The 27,079-nt window shown below is 37.6% G+C and overlaps 1 protein-coding gene across 1 annotated transcript in view; it reads left to right on the top strand.

Moving 5' to 3' along the window:
- The first annotated feature begins 231 nt into the window (after window positions 1-231).
- LOC136883488 (uncharacterized) overlaps window positions 232-27,079 on the top strand; it is a 597,790-nt gene continuing 570,942 nt past the window's right edge. The window contains exon 1 of the mRNA XM_067155833.2: window positions 232-955. Coding sequence (XP_067011934.1) covers window positions 812-955 — 144 coding nt within the window. The 5' untranslated portion in view covers window positions 232-811. The remainder of the gene's footprint in view (window positions 956-27,079) is intronic.

Here is a 27,079-nt window from a genome sequence, read left to right as displayed (position 1 = left end):
CGCTATGGCGCGCGCACTGCTCCAGTTGGGTAAAATGGCGCTCTGTGTGTGTGAGTGAGTCGAGTGGGGGCACGGCCTCTCGGTGTTGTGGAGGGGTGTGGTGGGAGTCTGGAGCGAGGAAGGGGGGATTTACGTCCCGGCAGTTGAGCGCTTGTGGAGGGGAGGGAGGGAAGCCATAGAGTGTACTTCAGTACGCTTTACTCTCGCTCCATGGCAAGGCGGGACTGAGAAACTAGTTCAGTGCGGGGTCTTCTTGCGACTGCATGTGTCCTCGTGTGTGCGCTGCGAGATACGTCGGTACTGCGTGTGTTCCTTACTACGTCATCAGCCCTCGTGTCTACTCTCAAAACAGTCGACAAGTTATTACATTTTGTTAAAGATATTCGCAAACATGTTTTAGCTTTGAGTTCTTTTGCAAAACATTCGACTTCTTCGGTCGGGTATTGTTTACAAAATATTTCTCTGTATTCATTTTAATTACCCCCTATAAAGTATTCACTGGGTAAATTGAAAGCAGAATATAGTGATAACAAGTAATGATGACAAAAAAGTGTTCGTGATAAAGAGTGACAAGTGGTTTTTACCTCTTAGGGGCACAAGAGTTCTGATTAAACACAATTTAAATAAACAGTGAATCGTTAATAGAACGGTTTTACAGTTGTAGTATGAGACCAGTGTCCGATTAGAGTTGTTTCTGCTGCGTACTATTTTGTGACAGTGCTGTACCCAAGAAAGTTTTCGGGAATATTTATGATACACAAGTTTGGTTGTGTCTAGACTTGAGAACAGTGTGTGTTTGTAAGAAGCTGCCATGAAGCTCGCACTGCTGGAAGGTTCGGGCATGGTTTGGGCCGCGCTGCTCGTGTCTCTGTGTTCGGCCACAGTCCTGAGCGTCGCCGAGGAGATCGGCTCGCCTTTGAGAGTGGCCCAATGCCGCGCTGGATGTCTCCAAAGGGTGAGTAGCCACTGCTATGCCCTCTGCCGCACTGCTTTCAAACTAGTGACCACGGTAGCCTTGTTTCTAGATGTGGCCCGCTGTTTTGCGCAGTTTGTCGCATTGGGATTTGTTCACCTCGTTGAGGAGAATGTTAGGAATTAAAGAAAGTGATACACATTTCGATTCCGGCTGCGTGGCTCAGACGGCAGAGCGCTGGCTTTCTGAGCCCAAGTTGGCAGGTTCGACCTGGTAGCTGAAGGTGCTCTTCAATTGCCAGCTTCGTATCCGTAGATTCACCGACAATCTTGCGGGACAAGAATTTCGACATCTCGACGTAAAAGTAGGGCGTTGAAACCAGTGATGCGGATGTCAGAACCTTGCCCTAATAGCGAAATGTTGAGTATGTTCCTGATGATTTTATTGTATATACCAAATTAATTTAATAGCTATATACTGTTAGTTTTCATGCATTTTAATAGTCTAGTTTCCCGATTTGAATTGGCAGTGGAAGAGAGGTGTCGTGTTGATTTTACTAAGACGCAGCTGGCTCTGTTTCATATCAGCAAGTGCGGATCAGCACGAATCATTGCTTTTGATGGTGCCTACCTCGATACTTGTGCCTGAATTGAGAACGCTAGGATTCTGTCTCGGAACACTCTATGGCTTTCCTTAACCCATTGAACTGCAATTTTTGTTGAAAATAAATATACATTGATTGCAATTTAATCTGACCTAAAAGAGATCACTTTTGCTACAGCAAGTTAACACACTGAAACACAGTCCACATTGTAACAATAGTTCAACACAGTGTGGTAGATCTTAAAACACTCATATACATGCAGTGCCACCTTACACTTATCACATTCATAGCGGGATTCATCCCTGTTCTTTCCCTTGGGATTTTTTCCTCTGCAGTCATAGCAGACCTCGCAAGAAAAGCCACAGTGAAAAGATGAAGAGATTTTGGGAGAAGGAAAAGTCAACGACAGCAGCTAAATAAGTTTAATTGCGCTCATTAGTTGGGCATAAGGAAATAATAATAATAATAATAATAATAATAATAATAATGAATACAAGACTGACAAACCAGATCAATACCTTCTTTCAGCAGAAGAAAAACGATGGGGCTTAGAGAACTGAACTCTGTGGTAGCAAGATTACACCACATATTATTCGGTACATTGTCTGTTTGTGTACACGTTCAGTTTTCTAGGTTATGCACACGCCCACCTGCGTTCCCGCCTTCATTTTCTTCAATAATGTCATCTAATTCTTCGGAATTACTACTGCTAACGTCACTTGAAGGTAATTCAGTATCACTTTCATCGGAAAAACCGTCACTGACATCGCTTTCCTCCAAAAAACGTAATATTCGAGCTTCATCCGACTCGGCCATGACGTTGACTTTACCTTCACTAAAGCTTTACGCGGCAATTTACTCGATCGTATTTAGACTCTTTGGCAGCGAAATACTTAGCTGAAGGGCAAAGATAGCTGAAATACGATTACCAACATCTCGTAGACATGTTGGGATTGCAAAGAAATATCGATATGTATCCTTGGAAACGTCAACAAAGCAATAAAGAGGGTGGACGGAAATTTCCGTCATTGCATTTATGGCAATCCGCGGACAATGACGGAAATTTCCGTCATTGCAAGGCAATGGGTTAATCGATCCAGGAAATTGCTAGGACAGTCACGTTCCTAGCCACTAACATTTTACACAGGCACTTTTATACCTTTTTTTAATAAGTTGTTTTACGGCGCACCGACACAGATAGTTCTTATGGAGACGGTGGGAAGGAAGCGGCCGTGGCCTTAATTAAGGTACAGCCCCAGCATTTGCCTGGTGTGAAAATGGGAAACCACGGAAAACCATCTTCAGGGCTGCCAACTGTGGAATCCACTATTTCCCAAATACTGGACACTGGTCGCACTTTTTTTTTTAAAAATACCAACACCGGTGTTGGCTATGCAAACATTGCTGTACGTTTTACTGTCGAATCCGGTGACCTCGACTCTTAAATATCCTGCGTTCCGTGGCAGAAATTGTCACTCATTCTGTTTGTTATTAAACTGCATCGAATCATTCGTCTGTTACATATTTATTTTATATTGTTTGCCCTTGTGAATAGCACTACACTTTAACTTATTAAATGCCATATACTTTCATGATTCCGGGCGAGTGCTGTCATATAATTTTCTGTGAAGATTAGTTCATTTTTTAGAGGGCCGACAATTTCAACTTAAAACTCTCTTGGTTTTTTAAGCGATAGTGTTCAGTTTGAGCTATAGAGAAATACCTGCTAGGATGTATCAGCGAAGTCGGTCTACAGTATACTGTATAACAGTGGATGTTGTAAGGATGTCAGTTAAGGTTCATGTTCAAGGAATGAATACGTATAGAGTAAACAAATTCGCCCATTCTCGGGAAGGGAGTAATATTTCCGTTGTATATCAATATTTCAGGACACTTCACTTTATTTTCATTACAGAATGGGCTTGGAAATCATTGGAAACTGATCAATCAGGTGGCAGATTCCCTGTCAGTTGTTTACCTGGCTTTTCCTTAAACGTTTTTAAAGAACTATCCGAGGTAGTCATAAAAACCTCCAGGTATTTCTGTGCTTGCAGATATTGGGTAATGCCTATCCGTCTTTCAAGGACATATCCTTTACGTTGATTCCTCGGAAGTGACGACCTAATAATTGGTTTATAATACACGCTATTTTTTAGTATGGAGAGAGTAGGCCTACTGTATGGCACTAATTCCACTCAACTGGGGGATATTCATATTAATGCCCTATTTGAGTTTTAGGAGACGTGTTTTCTGGTACTGAGTGATGGGGTAAAGTGTTTGTGCACTATGATAGAGCTGACAGTACGGTTTTGAAGGTCTAGAGAGCTGAGATTACATGGCAATGCGTGCGAGTTGAAAACTTTTTGGGGTATTGATCTGTGCCCGTCTGGAGTAGCCGTGTGGCGGTATTTCATGCTGTTCCAATGCCGTCGTGTTTTGCCATGCCGGTGTATATTTCAAGTCGTTCCGATCAGATTGGTAGTAATCCAACATTAATTGCACTACTGATTGTCCACGTAATTGTTTGGAATTTATGAAAATAATTGGTTTTCAATTCAATAAATACATTGCAGTTGTTTAAATGTAGTTTTTCTGGTGACAAAAATGGAGCTTTGTTCGAAACGTGCCCGTGTTTTATTTTGTATGTAGGAATGTTAATATTACAGCTAGGTTTCTCTAGGTGAAGTGAGGGTGATTAGATGGACTGAAAAGTTGACAAGACTGTGAAAATGCTGTAGATCTACGTAACGAACGGAATGAGAAGCCTTCCATAGATACTGTAAATGTTTATGGTAAATAAATAATGAAGGGTTCCCTTCGTCCTCGAGAACTAACCCGGTACTGATTTTTGCTGTAGGCTGAGTAAACCTGAGGGTCCTGTACCTGTCCACAAGCGAAAATCTCTTTTCACAAATGTTTTTATTTCCTGACGTAACAAGGAGATTGTCTGTGTATTTTTTTCTGTTCCCTAGTTTCACTTGTATATTGGTCAGATAATTTTGGATGGGTGATTAATTATTCGTTCTATGGAAATTAAATCTAAAATTAAGAAAAATATTGTTTCGATAACCGATAAGAAAGCGAATGACAAAGACAAATGTGGGAGATTGACAAACAATTTTCATTTTCCTTAGCTTTAGTGTTTCTATGTTGTTTTAAATTATGGCATTTCTCTCTGCCTCCCTCTGTCACACCTTCAAAATTAATTTGACAGTTTATCCGATATCAACTGACTAAAAGACCCAATTGTATTAGGTATGAAAATATTGCAAAGTACCTTTGTATTTCTTGCAATCTTTAAGAATTGTGACAGGGCTGGTACGAAACACACTTTACGTAAAATCTAGCATTTTTGTTTGTTCATAAAGTGTGTTTCACCGGTGAGCTACAAACAAAAATAAAGTTGTTAAGTTCGAACCCGGCTCAGTCCGATGTCATTAGGCTATGTGTTTCGTGTGGAGAACTTCACACAACATTACAACACCTCGATGCCTTCGAAAACAGTAAAATTAGTTGGTACGACGTAAAACCAGTAGCATTATGAACATTTGATTTATGAGGATTTTCTTTTTACTTCCGGGTCGTTAGATATTTTTCAAGTTGCCTACTGTATGGCAGAGTCGTTTCTTGAAAGACCTACACGTCGTATGTGATCTGCGTGACTTAAATCAATGCCTACCGATGGATGGTGCAGCTCGGCGATTAACACACTCCAATAAGCTGGAAATGTAATAGAATAGTCCTATTGCTTTAATTCCTTCAACTTCTATCTGTGATTCAGCGAAAATGTATGATGTTTCTGCAGAACTATAAATTCATCCTGCATATTACTAAGTTTACTGTCATTCACATGCTCTGAAGGTAAAGAGGCTTTCGGCTCTGCGGGAGATGTGTTTGTGGGAGGTAGCTTGGGAGAGGAAGGGGCTCTGTGGGTGTTGAAAATAAAATAACAATGTATGGGAACAATGCCTTAACTTTACACACTCATCTGTACGATCAGAAGAATTTGAATAAGTTGCATTATATCGACAGGACTACGGGCACCTTGCACACTTTCATATACATAGGTTTATTTATTTATCATTCACTTCTGGTATTTTCATTGTTTGGTACGTGCGCCAGTCGTGGTATGCATAAGGTTTGTAGAGGATAGGTCTATGCCAGAAAATTCATGGAAGATATGTTAAAATGTGGTCTGATTTCAAGAGCACCGAATCTGCTACCAGCTTAGGCTGAAAATGTTCATGATCGTGACTTGAACAAACGGGAGCTGATTTAGTGACAAATTTTTGAATCACATGACCTTCCTACCTGTTCCCTGAATATTGCCGATCAGTTTTCATTGTTGAGGTTAGATTTCTGGCACGAAAGGCAGTAGAAGTAGACCACCCAGCAATAGCCGAACGAGCTCTTATAACTCATTTGTGTGAAGGTGTGCTCTCATTTCTTGCGTATTTGAAAAATAAATATAGAAATGGACTTCATGTCAAGCCTGACCTCAGTTTGGAACTTTCAGCAACATGTCCAGGTATTAGAAGTGTAATATGTAAAACAGCAGGCTCATCATCCATGTCATTAGTTCTATTAACATTTGAGAGGAATGATTTCACATTTAAACTTATTGTCCTGGTTTAATAGTTTTACTTTGTTAAACTCTTGCATTGTTAATATGTTTAAAACTTGTAATGAGTGAATTTAGTATGTAGGCCTATTTTAGGAAGGAGGATATGCTGGAAATGAAAACAAGGTATTTGAAATACTTCACTTGCTATATTGTGGTGTAAAGTATTTTAAGGGGCCACTTCTGACCTGAGGACACTTGCTTCTTGGTAATACAGGACAAAATGTTTGGGTATAAGGTTACTTAGTTCGTTCTTTCAAATTCGGCATTTTCCTTGTGTGAACTGCCAAAGGGACTTGCCACCGTGACTTCATATTTATCCTTCTACGAAGCGTGACGTTGCAGATTTTTTTTCACCGCTTGTAAGTAAACATTTTGTTGTATTTATGACAAAACAGCACTAGCAAAGGAACTGTTTGGGTTGACATATTGAAACTCGGATCAAGGATCAATTAGCATATCCTAAATTTGATGGTAATAATCATTTTGCATTTGTGGCATAGCTGTTGATGACATCGTGTGACCTTGCGTATGCACTGTAAAAGTATTCCCATGGATTATTTTCAAGTTGCGCAAAAGCATTTAAATCGAAAATGAGATGTCGACAATTTCACGCTCTACAAACCTGTTTTACTGAGAAAAAAAACCCATATAGGGTTGCCAAAGAAGAACCCGGACACTTGCCGATAATGCTAACAGTAGGACAGGCTACAAGGAATCGGACGGTGTAGGATGTAATACAGCCCACAGTTTCCACAGACCAGCCAGAAGACGTAGATAGGGAAAAGAAGCTGATGTGTGAATTGAACATATCCTATGATAAATTCGGATTGAGACATAGTGAAGTCATAGCATTAATGGCAGGGCTCAAGCGAATAGTCCTCGATTCGTAATAAAGTTCTGCAAGCAGTTTGATTTAGACTTTCCATAATGACTTAACTACTTTATATCACACTTAGCTTTACAAGACAAGTGTGACTAAACGGGTGCCTAAATTTCTAGGAAATAAAGCTCGGGGAAGCATTATCTGATCCTGTAATGATTGAGAGGAGAGTTCCTCAAGGCAGTATAGTTGGACCTTTGTTTTACTTTGTATATAAATGGCATGAGTAAAGACCTGAGATCAGAGATAAAGGCGTTTTGCAGATGTTGAACTGTATAGAGTAGGTAATAAAAAAGTGACTGACTACACAAAAATCTCGACAAGGCTGTTAGATGAACAGCAGAGTATGGTTTGATGTTAAACTGGATGAAAAGTCAGGTTATGAGTTTCGCCAAGAGGAAAAGTCTTCAAAATTTTAATTACTGGATTGATGGAATGAAAATACCTCATATAGGTCGCTGTAAATACCTAAGTGTTAATATAAGGAAAGATCTTCATTCGGGCAATCACAAACAGGATATTAAATAAAGGTTACAGATTCCTTCATATGATTATGAAGGTATTAAAGGTTGTATTAAGAACGTAAAGGAGAGGGCATGTAAGTTACTGGTAAGACCACATTTAGCATATGATCACTTCATTCAAGAAGTGGAAAACATCCAGAGGAAATCAGCACAATTGATTCTGGGTGATTTCCCATTAAAGAGTAGTGTTAAGAAAATGTTGCAAACTGTGGACTGGAAAGACTTGGGAGTAAGGAGATGAGCTGCTCGACTAAGCAGTCTATTCCGAACTGTCAGTGTAGAGATGGCGTGAAGTGACATTTGTAGACGAATAAGGTTGACGGGTGTTTTTGAAGGTTGGCAAGATCGCACACAATATGATGATGAAGCTGGAATTCAAGAGGACAAATTGAGTAAAATATTAATTTATAGGAAGAAGAGCTAGGGATAGCAATAATTTGCCAAGGTGATCGTACAAAAGGAGATATTTGGCAATTCTTTGAAATTATTTAAGAAAAGACTAGGTAAGCAACCGAGAGGGAATCTGTGACCTGAGTTTATACCCTAAATGCAGACCAGTGGTGTATGATTACTGAAAAATCATTGCTGTTGATTATAATTCTTTTAAAAATACAATAAATCGCCATCGTAAGCCGAAATTATTAAATGTATCTCATTATGCTTTCTCCATTGTGACAACTTTCAGTTGAATTAAATTTTTGTTAAAAATATATCAGAATATTACTGAAGTTTTAATACTTCTGTAGCGTTTATCATGGAACCTAAAATATTATGCAGTATGAAATCTAAACTCAAGCATGTTTATGTACTATTTTATTAGCGCAAACGAGGAAACTGCCGGATTCCTGTTCATGATTACTCATTTGTCGTGTTTTGGACTGACTGTGTGCTGCGATGTTCTGATGTCTTACTTGACCGTCCTAAGAATTTTCATAACAGTCGGTTTGGTTCGACACAAAGAGTTTCTTCTAAGTCTGTTGGGTGTACAAGAGATGATGTCTTACAGGCAGTGCTCAGGTGGTCGGGACACCTCTTAACATCCAAAGTAAGGCAGGACTTGCGCTCAGCACCATAGCTTTGTTTGCTTTCCAACGATGGTGATAACGTGGGAAGTATTGTATTCGAGCAAAAATTCATCGTCTTGATATTGATGTTCCTTATCCTTATAAAAATTATGCGTGTTTCAGTAGAAGTCCAAGGTATTAAACTATAAGCTGTAAAAATTTGAAGTGTTTACTTTCATTGGTTTCAGAGAAAAAGTACAATATAAACAGCCGATTTTATCATTGGAAGCATAGGGCATTCCGTACCCCCTTAAGACGCGCTAAATCTTGGTTTGGCAACATAAATCTAAATGTATAAAATAAGTCTGGATATTGCTCAGAATTTAAAATTATGATATTTCTGTATCGGTCGCGTCCACAGTAACAAGGAAATGCACTTTTTAATTTTCTGTCCTCTCTGTTTGTATGTATGTATGTACGGGCATCACGAGAAAATGGCTGAAGATAATTTAATGAAAATCGGTATATAAAGTCGGGAAATGGGGCCCTACAATCTAGGCTATAAATAATTTTATTCACCCTGAGTGCAATGGCAGTTTAGGGGAAGTCCTAAAATGTAATTCTCAATTATTAATTAATGGCCCTATCGATAAACATTATATAACTAAAGTTATATAGAATTAAATTTACAATCATTTGTGTCTTACAATTTTTTCCGTGCCGGCTGTGATAAGAGATATTCATGAATTTTGATTTTTGTTGCCAAGTCCACATCAATGCCGAACCACGAGAAAATGGGTGAAAATAATTTAATGAAAACCGGCATCTAAAGTCTGCGAATAAGATAGTTCATATTAAGCTATAAATAATTTTATTCACGCTGGATGAAATGGTAGTTTAGGGGAAGGTGCCAACAATCTTTTTTTAAATACATGTTATTGGTCGTATTGAAAAGTATTACATAAGAAATAATAGAGTTCATGAATTTAGTCTTTTGTTGCTTAGTCCATATCCACGCCGAACATGGAAATATTCTTTAATCTGTTAACTGGCGGTGGTTTTAGTCATGATTGTCTTCAGGTGTAAAACTGCGTCGTCATCGGTCCATAGGAACATGGAACATTGTGAAGATGGTAATAAAAAATGAGAAAAATGGCAAAGGAACGACCGCTTGAAGAATAAGAAAAGAGGGAGTCATGAAATAAGGTAGGGCTACCCTGATATCCCAGAGTCGGAAGAAAACTAAATGTGAAGGCCTACAATATCGAAAGCCCAGAGCAACATTACATTGACCATTGTTTGTTGTGATGTGCTTTGTCTCTTCTGCCGACACTCATCTCCGCTAGATGGGATTACTGCTGCGTCCCTAGTAAAACAGCATGCCTGAATATTGGCGGAAAGTAGCTGGGGATTTAGACAACTTTCTTAATCTTCTTGTAGTGTCTTCTCCATTACTGAAGGTTGGTCACAATCACACCGAAGTCTGTACGATGTTCGACTGCCCTCATCAGTCTACTGGAATCTAGTCCTGTCCAATCCCATAAGTTCCTCAGCCATGTTCTATATGACGGGTACTACAGCTAGTGTGATACAGAACGTCGTGGGGTATTGTCACGAGCCATTTCGAGGAATATCTGGACCGTAGGCCTCGTACTGTACTAGCCCCAATTGTTCGGATTCCTTTTATCAGTCGTTCCTGGGACGGCCTTACACCTTGCATATAAATTACATTATAACTATACTTTATGTTCGGGTATTACGAAGGTAAGTGTGATCGCCCAATTAGGATCAGCTTGACCCCTGGAGTGATGGAATGAAATTGACTGTCCCGCCGCCATTTCCTCAGCGCAAATTCTACACATTGTCACAGAGATATGAACGTGGAATGCAGCGTCGATGGCCTACGTCTTGTCGACTATAGCGTGTCTGCATTCTGAAGTGCATTGATCGCTGTCGCTGAACACATAGACATATATCTTTACTGTACAAGACTGATTTTATTGCGGTTTTTTCAGAAAATAATAATAATCATCATCGTATGGCCTCAGCTACCGTGTGCAGAGATTTCAATTTGACGCCATCTTGCTGTCTGCTCGTGAATTTCGACGTTCCGTTTTACTCTACGCCTACTAGATGGCAGCAGAGTAAACCGAAACGCTTGAGCGTCTGTGGCTGAGATTTAATGAATTTTGTCGGGTAAATACGAAATGTGTCAACAGGCATCTTTCACATGCCGACATCGTACGACATGGAGTATCGCATAGACTTTTGTCCGCCATTCAAAAATCCGACTACCTCTGCCGGGTTTGAACCCGTTATCTTCGGATCCGCAGGCCGACACTCTACCTCTGATCCACAGAGGCAGCTATATTTCCAGAATTTGAAAGTAATTGAGAACAAATTACTAGTAATGAATATTTTTTAAATTAATTTTTTTACTTGTAATCGTTACATGCTAGTAATCCCACGGAAGCAGAAACTGGGAAAAATGAAATGATGACGAAGATAAGTTTTCAGCAGAACCCGTAGCTTCACCAGTCCTGGATGAAGTACCTTCTTACCTCTCCAGTACTTCCTACAATATCCATCTCTGCTGCGGATGTTCTTAAAACTAAATACCGGTCCCGCAATAGTAGAGAGGTACTTTCTTCCAAGAGGTCGAGGCTTACCGATGAGAGAGAGAGAGAACATGCACTACTATATTTTCATCTAGTTGCCACAGGGCACAGTATACTAAAATTCAGTCAACATTGACAATCTGCTGTGAACACATTTTGATTTACAATTCATAAAACATGGTAAAGTATTTTCTCGAACTTGTTTCTTCACATAATGGTGGATGTTGGCCGCGGAGTCGGCGATGGTGCACTCTATAAAAGTTGATATCTTGACGTGTAATACCCAATGTTGCGAGAACTTGGGCCAGGGGGTGATACATAGTTCATCGCGCGCCGAACAGAAGGCCATGAACAACGACCTGACTACTCCCGTAGCGTTCCCGATATTTCTCTCTGAAGAAAGGAATGCACCCTTCATAAATGCTCTTTTTCTTTTGATCGACTTGCGCAGACTGGTTTGTATCGTTTGCTCCATAAGGAATTGTCGGCCCAAGAATATATTCCACGCGAGAATCTTTTTGAAAGCAACAATAGCAAGAGATCTATTGGAGCCATGTTCATCCAGTGCGTGGACCTGTTCTAACACTCATTCATCAAGAGTTTGGTAAATTGATGTTGTACTTTGTACTACCTCTGATTAATGAGCAGGGACTTGAAGGGACAGTTTACGAGCACATGGCTCGGAGTTTTCTTTTCCTTCGTACAATTACGACAAAAGGATGACCCATTCCTTTCACCGTCATTACCAGGAACTCTTAGATTGGCGTAGTTCACGTTTAGTTTGATGAGAGAGGTTAGTTCTGATGAAATGAAGATAGTATTCTCGGGCGTAGTTGCTGCAAATATGAGAAGCCCCTATTACTTTACATGTAACAGGCTTTAACAGCTTCATTTCTAATAATAACAATTATCCCGCATTGGCCATATATCAAATACTGAATATTTAAGATAAATATTATAAACAAGTCGTCCGCCCATTCAATACAAAACTTGTCATAGCATTAACGACCAGTTTCAAATAAAATGAGCGTGTTTTCATTTGGATTATTTATTTATAATTGAGAAATGCTGTAATGACGTTTCCTATTTACAGATAATCAACCCCAGACCACGAAATATTCTAGGTGCGTACAACATATTGCTATTATCTATCGTCATCCAATCATTTCATTTACAGTTCGTCGAATTATAACATCTGGACCATGAAGGATTAACAATGGGGTTTCTGTCATTGGCGCTGCGTGTTGAGGGTAAACAAGAGCAGGAAATATGTACGGATTGATTATATTGTGTTTCTGATTGGGTTTTAGTATAGGCGATTTCTCACGATTTGTATGAGAAGGCATACGAGCGTCTTTATTGAACAGAAGCAGATCATTAAATGTGCAGCCAAAATATTTAATAGTTCCACTGCTCTATATGGATGAGATCATTTCTCCTGATCCTAGACGTAAAATAGATTGCGACAATTAGCCTCAATTCATTTCAATTGCCGAAATTGTACTAGTATTAATGTTAAGGCCTATGCATGACAGAAGATTTCGCAAAGTAAATAGCAAATAATTTGGAATGCTAAAAGTCACTAACTATATTAAAAATTATGGGAAAAATTAATTTTGTAAGTTCCATGGTATAATGTTCAGTTTCACTTAATGATATTTGTGCTAAACAAAAGCCTCTCACAAAATGAAGTAATATATTATCCATTGGAAACTTCGGCATCATGCAAATTAAATGCTAGCGATTTCCTTAAGACTGACTTTTTCTAAAGTGATTGAATTTTACTGATTACTTGTTAGAAAAGTAATTTGTAATTGATTTGAAAGTAAATAATTCCGTAAGGTAATTATAATTCAGCCCGAATACTTTTTATCTTGTACTTCCATCGCTTCTTTCACACCATACCACTTCAAATGTGTCTGATGTTAGAGGTGGCTGCAAGGATTAGACGTTGAAATCTGACCCAAATTCAGTTAATCGGAGGGAGGAAATATTCAGATATATCATCATGTAAATTATTAAATGTTGTGATTCCGATCTTTCAATGGCCACATACTGGGTAGAAGTTATCTTGAGGAGAGAGGGTTTGAAACACTTGATTTCGTTTTTGAAAAATATCATAGCGATTAGCCATTTTTATTTTCTCATGACCCTGTTCAAACTATTGCTTACATTAGTACTTTCCTTTACACTTTGTTTTTGAGTGCTCCCCTGATGGGTTGTGGATATCGTACTATCCCTAGGGCTGTGTACACCTCTTACTGGTTTAGGACTTCCTCCTTTCAGGGCTGATTGGGTAACTATAAATATAGAAGCACTCGGAGCTCGGATACGTCGGCCCCGTGTCGGTAGATTTTCCACCACCTGAAAGAACTCCCACGGTACAAAATGATAGCACATCGGCATCTCCGAAAACCGTAAGTGGGACGTAAAACCAATAACATTTCCTTTTATGTCCAGCGGAGGAGCGCTGTTGAACTTCTTTTCCCAAAATATCTTCCGCTGAAATTTCTCTCGCGTCCTACAGTCCAGGTATTGTTGGCTCTGGTTTGCGTTTGTCTACTCGTGTTCTGAACGTACGTCTGTACCGCACATTTTTGCCCGGAAGTCTCCTTCAACTTCCCAATTGTTCTTTATTTCAATTGGAGAGCAAGGCTGAGAATTAATTTCGTCATTGTTCATTCTGAGAATTTCAATCGCCTTTGCCTGAAAGAGTCTCCGATGTTTCCTTTTCTGAATGCCTCCGGGCTGTGTCCTATGGCTAGGGGTCACCTGCAATAATTGTATGCATGTTGGGTATTCAGTCGGAAGGCTGGTTTGATCGTCCACAGCTCCGCCAATAGCTGTCATAGGTAGTCTAGGTACCACTGAATAGGCACGCTAGGGCAATGAGAAGTGAGGTAGTTTCCCGTTGTTTTCCTCACTGGGCCAGCCAGAAGCTGCTATTACATATCAGTCTGCCAAGCCCACTGAAATGCATGCATCAACATTTTCACACGATTCTTAACAGGGACTGGCTGCTTAAGGAATGGTAATTCTAACATCGCTCATACCTCGGTCACTTTCATAATGTCGAAGCCAAGGATGAAACTGAGACAGGTCAATGAAAGTATTCTGACCCATACCAGAAGACACTGTAAACACTTCATCTCACCAGCAAAGGCGAGACAGAATGTGCAGGCTGTGAAGTGACCACGACCGAGAGACTCATCTCATCATAGGCCCCACTTTCGATGCACTGAATCGTACATTTGTAGACTCCAAATTCCATACAGATGTTTCTTGAAAACGATTCGTTAAGTTAATCGTTATCAATTCTAGTTTCAAAGGGAAATTTGTCACCATTTTTTCTTTCTTACCTTTGTATGTCTTTAATTAGTGATATGCCAACAACTATTAATGTTTCCTGTTGGTGTAGTGCTTCAGCTTTGATTATGATGTGTAAGTGATTTTATAGGCTTTTGTTAAATTTAGAAATTCTCTCTTTCCTTCACGATGTAATCCTGAATATGGAATGATTTCTCCTAGACACTTGAATTTAGCTATTTGAGATATTTTTTCCGTTTTTGAGTTATTGAAGGTTGTCCTTCGAGGTACCGAGAAATATCTTCCTCATGTATTATTATCAATCAGAAGATCATTACTCAGAGCTTCTTTATTTTTTTTATTATTATTATTATTATTATTATTATTATTATTATTATTATTATTATTATTTTTTGCTTTACGTCGCACCGACACAGATATGTCTTACGGCGACGATGGGACTGGAAAGGCATAGGAATTGGAAGGAAGCGGCCGTGGCCTTAATTAAGGTACACCCCCGGCATTTGCCTGGTGTGAAAATGGGAAACCACGGAAAACCATCTTCAAGGCTGCCAACAGTATAACATTATGTATCTTATCTTTCAAGTACAGTTAAGATTTATCGAAGGACTGCCTTTTTTTTCTTTTTTAAGGTGAACTTTGACACTTTGTCTTTTGAGACCCAGTGGTCTGATGTTAATTCCACTCTCAGACTGTTTTAACATTTGGATATTCGTCTTTCAAATGACCCTTCGTTCATTTGGATATCTTAGATTTGAAAAGTTATTGACGGAACATGATTGCCGAAAAGTGTCTCTCACGACCTTGCGCCAGAATCTTGTATATTCATGTACGGAAGAAGGAATTCTTAATTTTTAAAATTTTTAATTTAATTAAATTAATTAAAAAGTTAATTAAATTTTTTAAAATTTTTCCTCCAAGTCAGAGGAGAATCCCCCTCATCGGTAATTTGTGGATTTATTTGATAAAGGTCTCCTTCTTCTTATGATACACTTTCTAATTATTAGTGTGGTGAGGATCCAATATAGAAGAGGCCGAAAGTGTGGGATATAGTAGGATGGACTGTGTAAAGAAGTCTTCTTTATCGCAGCCTTTTCCCACATCACGTAGGGTCAGCGTAATTGTTTAAAGAACCTAGGCGTGTTTATTTTGATAGAAAAACTGAAGAAAATCAGCGGACTCCTCGAATATATTGAAGCTCTTTTGATTAAATATCAAGTCAGTGACATAATACAGTTTTCGCATGCACCTGTTGTTTCTTGTGATGTTGAAAGAGTGTTTTCACAATCCAACAATATTCTGATGGACAACTGTAGTGACTTTATGTTTGAAAACTTGTCACACCATTTCGTAGTTAAAACAGTGCCATTTCTGTGTACTTGACACTTACATTTTATGAGTTTAGGTGAGAAATTAACACCTTTTCTGTAAATGAAGCATTTTTCGGACAAACTGTCATTGAACTGTTACTTTAATTGCATATTTAAGTGCATCTTCACGAAAATTTTACTGCGTATTTGCTGGTTTTTTTAGTGCAGAACTATCCGAAGACTAGTTACGTCAGCCAAAGGCCTCAAATCTGGTGTTAGGCTTCTTGGTCGATATAACCAGTTTAATAAACGACGTAGCGAAGTTGCTAATCTCTGTTTAACTTCTTGAAATAGCTGGAAAACAGTATGCGTAGCAATGACATGAACTTATTGACATGGTGCGAATAGCCGACATATTGGTAGTCCGTCGTTCTGTGAAAGTAAGTCGCCCTGGGTGGAAATTTCCAAACATCAATAACGGTAACATTTTTTAGAGAATTTCGCTTGCTATCCACTGCTAACACCAAGACTGCCAATCGGTATGCGTGCGAGACAAGTGCATGATTGACTGTGGGGAGTCTTAGCCCTGAGCCACTTGAGAGGGCGTTTTGCAGTGAAGTTGATAACTGGAAATCCTGGAGCAGGGGGAGCGCGATGTCTGGATGCAGATCGAGGGAAAAATTGAGGAAATGTCTTGGAAGTAACAAATGGCGATAGCAGCCTCTGACAAGAGTTATACATGTAAGATTTGAGCGAGTTTCTCTTCTTCTCCGCCTTTCATTTTACTTCGCATTGTCGGAGATCACGCTTAGACGGCCATTTCCCCAGTTTGTTCAATTACGTTCTAAACACAGCTGATATAAAATAGTTTTAGTATCCAGAAATCTCGAATTTTCTCTAAAATATATTTCCTTTAAGAAATTACTAACATATTTCAATTAATTTCTAATGGCCAATAGCTATTTGGCATTCAAATTTATTTATATTAGTTACAAAAGATTAAATGCCAGTGACTAATATTAGTTGGTTTGTTACTTGTCAATAAGATAAGTTCGTCTTTAAATATTTGTCAGAGCTGTCGGGCTGAGTAGCTTGGGCGGTAAGCTCTGAGCCCACCTTGGTAGGTTCGATCGTGGCTCAGTCCGGTGGTATTTAAAGGTGCTCATATACGTCAGCCTCGTATCGGTAGATTTACTGGCACGTGAAAGAACTCCTGTGGCACAAAATTCCGCCACTTCGGCGTAAAAGTATTTAGTGAGACGTAAAACAAATATTATTATTATTATTATTATTATTATTATTATTATTATTATTATTATTATATCAGAGCAGTAAACAGTCTCCTTACTTTGTATTAATTTAATTTTGGCATCATACTAACCCTTGGCTTTCTTAAGCTGAAGGTGGTAATGATATGCACATGGCTCCGAGGTGTCTGTTATCAGAAATGTATAACTGAACGAGTTTCAGACAGTGAGAGAACTTTCTATTCTCCTGTAATACGTCAGTGTTTCTGAGATGTCTACATCCATACTTCCCAGTTGATGTATCTCACTGCTACTCGGCGAGACCCGGACGTAATAGCCTCTTCACCATCAGATAGTGTTACGGACATGCGAGGAGTATCCTGGTGAAGCAATGAGCCTCAGCTGTGTTCTTTTTGTCTTGCCAAACTATAGAATAATCCAGAATTCCCCATTTGCTTAGTTATGGGCTTTCCCTTCTTCGAAGAGCATCTTGTACAATGTGAGAGTGCAGTTTCCGTAAGGAACTAAGTACCTTTCTTTATCTCACACGTTTAGTTTAAATGTATATTGTTAGTGGGACATAAAACCACTATTATTATTATTGAGTTAGGATTAAAACTGATATGCAAAATTATCTCAGGCCACATTGTATTCATATATTCTCTATTTCACGCAAATTTCTTTGATTAATAAACGTTAATTTTGAACTGAAAAGCTGCCATCGAGAACAGTGAGATAGAAATAACACAAGATCATATCGTAAATTCTAGGCCCCAAACTCACAGGCGAACAAGAGCCTACAGAGTGGTATACAAACAAGGAATTACACAGAGCATCATGGGCATTCACAGCGACTTTCGAAAGCACAGATTTAAATATTTACGGACATATCAAAATAATGAACCCTGATCGACGTGCAGAACTAACCGGCCCAAACCAAAGTAAAGGAAAACAAATTAAATTGGTAGGAATGACGGAAGAAGACATCCAAACAGGGAGATATTAAAATTCAAAATTTAGGCACAAAAAGAAATCATGGGGGTAGAGAAGAATGTAGATTGAAGAAAGGAGATAAGATGGTTTTTGTATGTGGAAAGGATGACAGAATTTCCTAGATGATACTAAACTAGATAACTGAGGGCAAAAGGAAACTGGAAAAGTGAGTGAATGATGTACGGAGGAGCACGCATAGAAGAGGTTAAAATGAGGAAAATGCAAAAGATCGAGAATTGTGGAGGAAGAAAGTACATGGATATGTGGGTTGAAGAAAAAAAAGACTAATGTAGAAAATTCCCAACTTATAGTAAAACAATAATTATCAATATGGTAGGTCTATTTTTACATTATTTTTGTTTTACCAAAGAAGAAACACTGAATTACGTTTGTAGCATTATATAGGCCTACTTCAATTGAAACATAACCTGCTATTTTAGCGATGCAGTTGTTTAAAGAGACAGCTAATGCTTTGAAAAGAAAATAGCCGGGTTCAAACCGTATTATTAGTAAATTTATCATTTAACCTGTTGTTTATCGCCTTTATTTCATATTTGTTCTTGTAAATGGTTGGCCTGCCTGGCTAATATAACGACTAAGTGTTCTCTTCTCATTAGAAGACAGTTTAGAGGATGAGCTGTAACGACCTGGACAGTCCTCGTTCTAGGGCATCAAAATCTCAGGACCTCGAGCGTAGAAAATCCTCATTAAACGGTTATTTTGACAGAATTGCGCCAAGAATCTAAACGTGGTGGTAGAATACAAGACTAGAAGTTACACTAGCACTGCTTATCCGGAGAAAACTTCCTCAAGACATCGTACTTAATGTCCAGATATTACACCTTTTGTTTTTATCCTTTTCTTCTGTTGGTGGGTTTTAAAAAGTAATGCCCTTTTATTCTTGCGCTCGGGGTGCGTTTCATGTTGCGAATTATATTTCTTACAGTAATATATATGAGATATGAAGAATGTTCTTTTATTGCTCGTTGAAAGATCTGTTTTCAGTATTAAGCCAAGATAATCATACTTGGGTATAGGCCTATTGGTCGTCTCATTTCCATGTTATTGCCTTGTCTCGGAAAGGAGCTGCTGGATGTGTGTTATTGCAGCAGTACTATCATCTGATGGAGTTGAGTGACTAACTAATCATCAGTCACTGAAATTTTACTGTTGATTATTTTTGTAGCCTCTGTTTTAACATGTGAAGGTGTAATTTCCTGGAGAATCAATAGAGTTCCAAACAATATGTTAATTACCCTTTCTGTAGAAAACGGAATTTTAAGTCCACACGCTAGCCTTTTTTAAGTGGATATAACTTATGCAAGTTCAATAAATATCTACCGGTACATATTAATGGCCGTCATTTAAAAAGGAACAATTATTGAAAAATCGGAATAGACTTGTATTTGAACTTGAACTTCGGAGATATATCTATACCAAATATCATATCAGTTGGTCTTGTAGATTTGCCATGGTTGAGCGAGAAAGAAACATAAATCATCTCATCTTAAGCTATTTTATGATTTCCTACTGACTTCGCAGGTCAATATTTTGAAATCTATACTTATCTATACTAATAGGCCCTATATCAAAAGGTAAAGTTTGTTTGTATAATGCCTAATCTCAGGAACTACTGGACCGATTCTAAATTTTCTTTCACTAATAGAAAGATACATTATCCCTGAATGCTATAGGCTATATTTTATATTCAAAACAATTCGAGGGGAGGCGACGTGGGGAGATATAAAAATATTAGACTAATATAGGCGAAATATCGATTTTGTCGTACGAGGACGAAACAAAGCTCATTTTAAGCCCCTTGACGCAAAGAACACAACTCGGTAAGCCCTACGGGTCCAAAAACCATGTTTTCAAGGCCCTAAAACCAACCGTTATGGAGATATTGGCACCACACTACCCCTGCTGTAGAAATCGGATAAAGACATGAACTGCCGTAACCATGGCAACGTCAGCTCCAGGATTTTGCAGCAGCGAGGTTATGCGTTTACGTTCCGGCATAGCTGCAAACCAAAATTGGTACACACAATCCCTGAGCATATCTACAGTATATCTCAAAAACTTAACATGTTATAAACACCAGTGGGATCCGAATCGGGAGGTTGTGGGTTGGCCATATTTGTTCTGTACTTAACATCTCTTCAACACGTACTAAATGTACGTGACACGACCTAATAGGTTGAAAGTCGCTTTCGATTACAATGTGGTCGTGAAAATTCAGTATTCATAAACACGTATTATTTCGTTTTCGAAAAAAAAAAAAAAATCATTTATGGGAGTGGGGGTAAAAGGACTGAAAAGTGGATTGGCGTGAATTTGTAAGATGAGCATATCTACAGTATGTATCAAAACTTAATATTTTACAAATAGAAAACAGGTATTGTTTGTTTTTGGAAAAAAACACTTAACGTCGGGGTAAAAAGGGACTGAAAATGGGGTTGAAATATTTTTATTACGATACTGATATCTCAAAAACTGAAGATATTACGGACGTAAAAATAGGTATTTGGAGTCTTCTTTAAAAAGAAAGAAATTCTTATTCATTTGTTTTCGGAAAATCCACTTAAAGGGGGATGAAAGGATTGAAACATTAGTTGAATTATTTGTATGTGGATGCTTATATCTAAAAAAACTAAAGATGTTACAGACGTGAAAATGGGTATTTGGAATCTTCTTTAAAAATAAGAAAACACGCATTTTGGGCGGGGGAATCAACTTGGGTGGGGTGTGAGAAATAGGAGTTGAATTATTTTCATGAGGATACAATTATCTCAAAAACTGAAGATGTTACAGTTGTGATAGTTGGTATTTGGAGGCTCCTTCATAAATAAACTTGTAATTTTTTTTGTTTTCGGAAAATTCTCTTGAGAAGGGGGGGTGGAAAGAAGTGACGAAGAACTTCAACTTTTTATGAGCATACTTACATCTCAAAACTGAAGATGTTATAGGCATGAAAACTGGTATTTGAAATCTCCTTTACAAATACACGTATTTTTTGTCTTCGGAAAACCACTTAAGGGGCTGAAAAGAATTGAAAAAGCAGGTGAATTTTTAAAATGAGATCGGAATATCTACAGTGTATGTCAAAAACTTAACACGTTACAGACATGAAACTAGGTACATGGAAAATCCTTTAAAAATAAAGAAACATATCATTTTTGTTTTCGGAAAATCCACTTAGGTGGGGGTGGAGGAAAGGCTGATAAAGGGGTTGAATTATTTTTATGGGGATACTTATATCTCAAAACCTGAAGATGTTACAGATATGGAAATAGGTATTTGGAATCTCCTTTAAAAATAAACTTTTTTTTTAACTTGGGAGACGTTCTCACGTGTACAGTTCTAAGTTTCAAAGTCATATTAGCCCCAAAAGGCAATACCACAAACGTGGTTTACAAAGAGTTTCTGGGGTAAATGAAACTCAGTTTTTCGGTGAGTTTTTATACTTTAGGGATTTTCAGATAATGTCTTAGTATAATGCTGAGGAACGATTACTTTTATCAAATTACAAAATCCACGTTAGAGAAGCCGCGGGTAACTGGTAGTAAAATATAAATTAGTCATGTGACATTTCCTCTTAGAATGTTAGAGCAGCATTTCATAAGATTCCGGCGAGCAGTTTAGATGTGATGCCATTTCAGAAGGTAAACAGACAGACATATCATTTTTGTATATATGCATGAGGTGTAAATACAAAGGAAAAAACTAGTTTCCGTTTGAAATTTGTATTATTGAAGAGATGAGGAAGGTCGACGAATTCATAATGGCTTTTAAAGCGAGGAAAATAATAAATACCAATGAAATTCTCTTCTGTTAACATAGGATTTTTAGACTCTTAAGAATCAACTTTGAGGCTCCTAGAATAAAGATATGAAAATGGTGCGCCTACCAAAGGACTGTAAAGAAAGAGGAAAAATAAGAAAAATATACAGTGGATGGGAAAGAGGGTTAACATTGAAAATGAACCTGAACTTCCCACTCTTGTTAAAGTGTTTGACAGATAATGGAAGGAACCAGATACAGCAGCAAAAGTGTGAAATATTTGATCAGAGGAATGTGGGAAAAGAAATATAAATAAGAAGAAAACAGAGATGTTTGTAGTTAGTAGTAAGAAGGTATTCTATTCTCTGTCCCTTAATTCAAGTCTCGGAAACAGCCGTACATCAGTCATCTTAAGCTATCTGTTAAAGATATATCCTACAAGTATTATTATTATTATTGTTGATTGAATGATCCGTTATCAGTATTAAGACAAGATAATTTTACTTGGATAGCCTAGTGTACGTCTCATTTCCATCTTATTTGCGTTATTGCCTTGTTTCTGACATCAACATTGTATGTTATATGTATATACTAGCAAGATACCCGTGCTTCGCTACGGTATTATACTGAAATTTGTAATTGAATGCTTCTTGTTTTAGATATATAATCCGCTGAAATTCGCGATCTAACTCGTTTTCTGCGAGAATCCACCAAAATACCCGATCTGACTCGTTTTCTATTAGATTACGGCACGTTTCCTCCCATTTTTTCAATCTTCCTTTCCAGCAATCGATTTCGTACTTCCCGGGCTAGGCTCAGGTATTCCTCCCGGTCAGTTGGGTCCGTAAATCATTGTCATCTTTTCCTGTAATCATTTTTAATATGGATAAAATCCTTCAGGAGATTGGGCGTGGTGTCTTATTGGGTGCCTTGGCGGCACTGAACCCACGGCCGGACTGCATTCTTAGTCATTACCCGTCCAGGAGCCGTTTCCAGCGCGATCCGCACATTTGACGACGGTCCGGAACATTATTATTATTATTATTATTATTATTATTATTATTATTATTATTATTATTATGTGTTGCTGGAATGGCTGATGACAGGGAAAACCGGAGTATTCGGAGAAAAACCTGTCCCGCCCCCGTTTTGTCCAGCACGAATGTCACATAGAGTGGCCGAGATTTGAACCACGGAACCCAGCTGTGAGAGGCCGGCGCGCTGCCGCCTGAGCAACGAAGGATCCCTATAAGTACATTAATAACAGTAAAATCAATTGGTCTCACCTCCTTCTACACCCCATCGCCGTTAAGTTTATTTACCGCCCCCCCCCCCAAAAAAAAATAAATTAAAAGAAGGCTTGTTTCTTTATGTTTAAAGGAGATTCCAAACACCAATGTTCACGTCTATTACCTTCAGTTTTGAGATATAAGTATCCCCATAAAAATAATTTACTTTTTCACTTCATTTCACACTACCCCCCCCCCCCCTAAGTGAATTTTCCCGTAAAAAAACTTTAATAGTAAACGATCTTCTAAATACCAATTATCACGACTCTAACTTCTTCAGTTTTTGATTTATGTGTCCTCATGAAAGGAATTCAACTCCTTTACACTCTCGCTCTCCAAGATGGTTTTCCCCCAAAACGCGTTTTTCTTTGTTTTTAAAGGAGATCCTAATACGAATTTTCACGTCTGTAACAACTTTAGTTTTTATTAGATGTATGTATTCTCATACAATTAAGTCAATTAATTTTTCAATTCTTTCAGCCCCCTCCCCCCCTTTCATTGGATTTTCCGAGTATACGTGTTTCTTTACTTTTAAAGCAGATTGCAAATATCAAATTTCACGTCTGTAAGTCTGTAACATCTTCATTTTTGAGATATCAGTAGCCTAATTAAAAGAATTCAACACCATTTTCTGTCACTTTTACCCCTCTCCTCACAAGTGGTATTTCCGAAAACTAAAAATACACGTTTCTTTATGTTTAATAGAGATAAAAAATACCATATTTCACTCTGTAACATGTTAAGTTTTTTTACATATACTGTAAAATATCTCATTTTAAAATTTCACCACTTTTTAGTTCCCCTTAAGTGGAGTTTCCAAAAACAAATCACCTATGTTTCTTTACATTTACAGGAGATTCCAACACCCACGTTTTACGCCTGTAACATTTTACGTTTCCAAGATATTCTGTAGATATCGTCTTTCAAAAAATTCACCCCAATTTGTCACTCCTGTTTAACCGCCATTAATTGGATTTTCCAAAAACTAAAAAATACGTGTTTCTTTATTTTTAAAGGAGATCCCCTATACAAATTTTCAGTTCTGTAATATCTTTCGTTTCTGAGATATATGTATCCTCATTAAAGGCATTCAGCCCATTTTTCCCCGTTTTTCACCCCTCCTATTTGGATTTACAGGAAACAAAAAATACGTGTTCCTTTATTTTTAAAGGATATTCTAACTACCAATTTTTACATGTGTAAATTTTAAAGTTTTAATTGTAGACACACTCATTTTAAACAATTCACCCCCCCTTTCACCCCCAATATTGGGATTTTCCAAAAACGAAAAAGTACGTGTTTCTTTACTTTTAAATAGATCCCAAACACCAATTTTCAGGTCTGTAATATCTTCAGGTTCTGAAATATAAGTAGACTCATGAAAGGCATTGGACCCCTTTTTCAACCTTTTCCACCCTTCCTATTCGGATTTTCCGAAAACAAAATATACGTGTTCCTTTAATTTTAAAGGAGATTCTAAATACCAATTTTCACATCTATAACCTTTAAAAGTTTTGAGATATAGATACACTCATTTTAAAATATTACCCCTTTTCACCCCCCTTAATTGGATTTTCCAGAAACAAAAAAATATGTGTTTCTTTATTTTTAAAGGAGATCCCAAACACCAGTTTTCAGGTCTGTAATATCTTCAGTTTCTGAGATATAAGTAGCATTATTAAAGGCATTCAACCCGTTTTTCACCCCTTTTCACTCCTCCTATTGCGATTTGTGAAAACAAAAAAAGACGTGTTTCTTAATTTTTAATGAAGATTGTAAATACCAATTTTGACATCTGCAAAATGTAAAAGTTTGGAGATATAGATTCACTCATTTTAAAAATTTCATCCCCCTTTTCACCCCCCATTATTTGGATTTTCCCAAAACGAAAAAATACTTGTTTCTTCATTTTTAAAGAAGATCCCAAATACCAATTTTCAGGTCTGTAATATATTCAGTTTCTAAGATATAAGTATTCTCTTTAAAGGCATTCAACCCATTTTTCACCCCTTTTCACCCCTCCTATTGGAATTTTCCGAAAACAAAACACTGCGTGTTCCTTTATTTTTATGAAGATTGTAAATACTAATTTTTACATCTCTAAACTTTAAAACTTTTGAGATATAGATGCACTCATTTTAAAAATTCACCCCCCTTTTCACCCTCGCATTAATTGGATTTTCCAAAAACAAAGAATATGTGTTACTTTATTTTTGAAAGCGATCAAAAGTACCAATTTTGAGGTCTGTAATATCTTCAGTTTCTGAGATATAAGTATTTTCTTTAAAGGCATTCAACCCATTTTTCACCCTATTTCACCCCTCCTATTGGGATTTTCCGAAAACAAAAAAATACGTGTTCCTTTATTTTTAATGAAGATTCTAAATACCAATTTTTACATCTCTAAACTTTAAAACTTTTGCGATATAGATGCACTCATTTTAAAAATTCACCCCCCTTTCACCCTCGCATTAATTGGATGTTCCAAAAATTAAAAAATATGTGTTTCTTTATTTTTGACAGCGATCGAAAGTACCAATTTTGAGGTCTGTAATATCTTCAGTTTCTGAGATATAAGTAGCGGTATCCTGATTAAAGGCATTCAACCCCTTTTTCACCCTTTTTCACCCCTCCTATTGGGATTGTCTGAAAACAAAAAAATACGTGTTTCCTTATTTTTAAAGAAGATTCTAAATACCAATTTTCACATCTGTAAACTTTTAAAGTTTTGAGATATAGACACACTCATTTTAAAATTTCACCCCCCTTTTCACCCCCTTAGCGACGGAATATCCAAAAATCCTCTCTTAGCGAGCACCTACATTATAATATGAATATATCGCCAAAATTTCATTTCTTTATGTCCAGTAGTTTTGGCTCGGCGATGATGAATCAGTCAGTCAGTCAGGACAAGCTATTTTATATATATAGATTAGTAAACTACTTTTGAATTATTTTAGGTAAAATTTTGTTGGTTGCAGTATCTGCAGCAGGCCTATTTTATATTATAAAAGCTACATTGATTTGTCAGAATACTTTGTCCACAGTTGAAGAGTATTATATTCATTCATTCATTCATTCATTCATTCATTCATTCATTCATTCATTCATTCATTCATTCATTCATTCATTCTTTCCTAGTAGCAGAGACGGATTTGTAATATTGACTATTGGGCACATGCCTAAGGGCGCTGACAAATTTTGGCTGATACAATTTTTTTTTTTGTTAAAACCTACAATAACATTTTTGTATGTTTTGAATAATTATCTACAGTTAGAAGTACTGCTTTCATTTTTCGCTATCTATTCTTAATATAACACAATACCTGAGTGACCTTGTATTTCTGACAGCTACGAAACATACATTTAATACTCACTATGACAGCTCTGTTTCTCGAGATATCCCTACTGGCTATGTCGGTGAGAGCGACTTGTCCAACATTTTACTACCAAATGTAAAACGATAACTAGGAAAATTTAATCGTCAAGTTCACTACCGTTAAATTGAGACGACATTTCAACTTCTAGATACTCTGGTTTTGTGTAATTATAAATATTGTTTGTTCGGTGTACCATATTCTGTCGTTATTACAAGTACTTGACTATTGATTTTTAAGTACGCATGTCAGAATTGTGCCTAGGGGCGGAGAAATGTTAAATCCGCCACTGCTTAGCAGTAGAATTTCGTGTTCTGTCGGCTACAAATAAAATGACGTAAGCAATAAAACTGGCTGACTACATACGAGAATTCTTGACCATGATAGCATACACCTGAAGCGATCTCTGTAGTCACCGCCATTGTAGGCCTATCTGCATTCGAGCGCTCTTTGCTTACGTAGTTAGAGTTCTACTTTCTATTATTAACAACTACATTGCAATAGGAAGATATCCCGCTGGCAGTGCTTGCTTACAATAACGAAACAGAATTAAGCAAGAAAAGCATTACATGGAAACAGACTATAAGAA

Source organism: Anabrus simplex, chromosome 11 (genome assembly GCF_040414725.1).
Source record: "Anabrus simplex isolate iqAnaSimp1 chromosome 11, ASM4041472v1, whole genome shotgun sequence".
NCBI lineage: Eukaryota > Metazoa > Arthropoda > Insecta > Orthoptera > Tettigoniidae > Anabrus > Anabrus simplex.
Note: the sequence above shows the minus strand (reverse complement) of the source record. Positions and strands in the feature narration are given on the sequence as shown.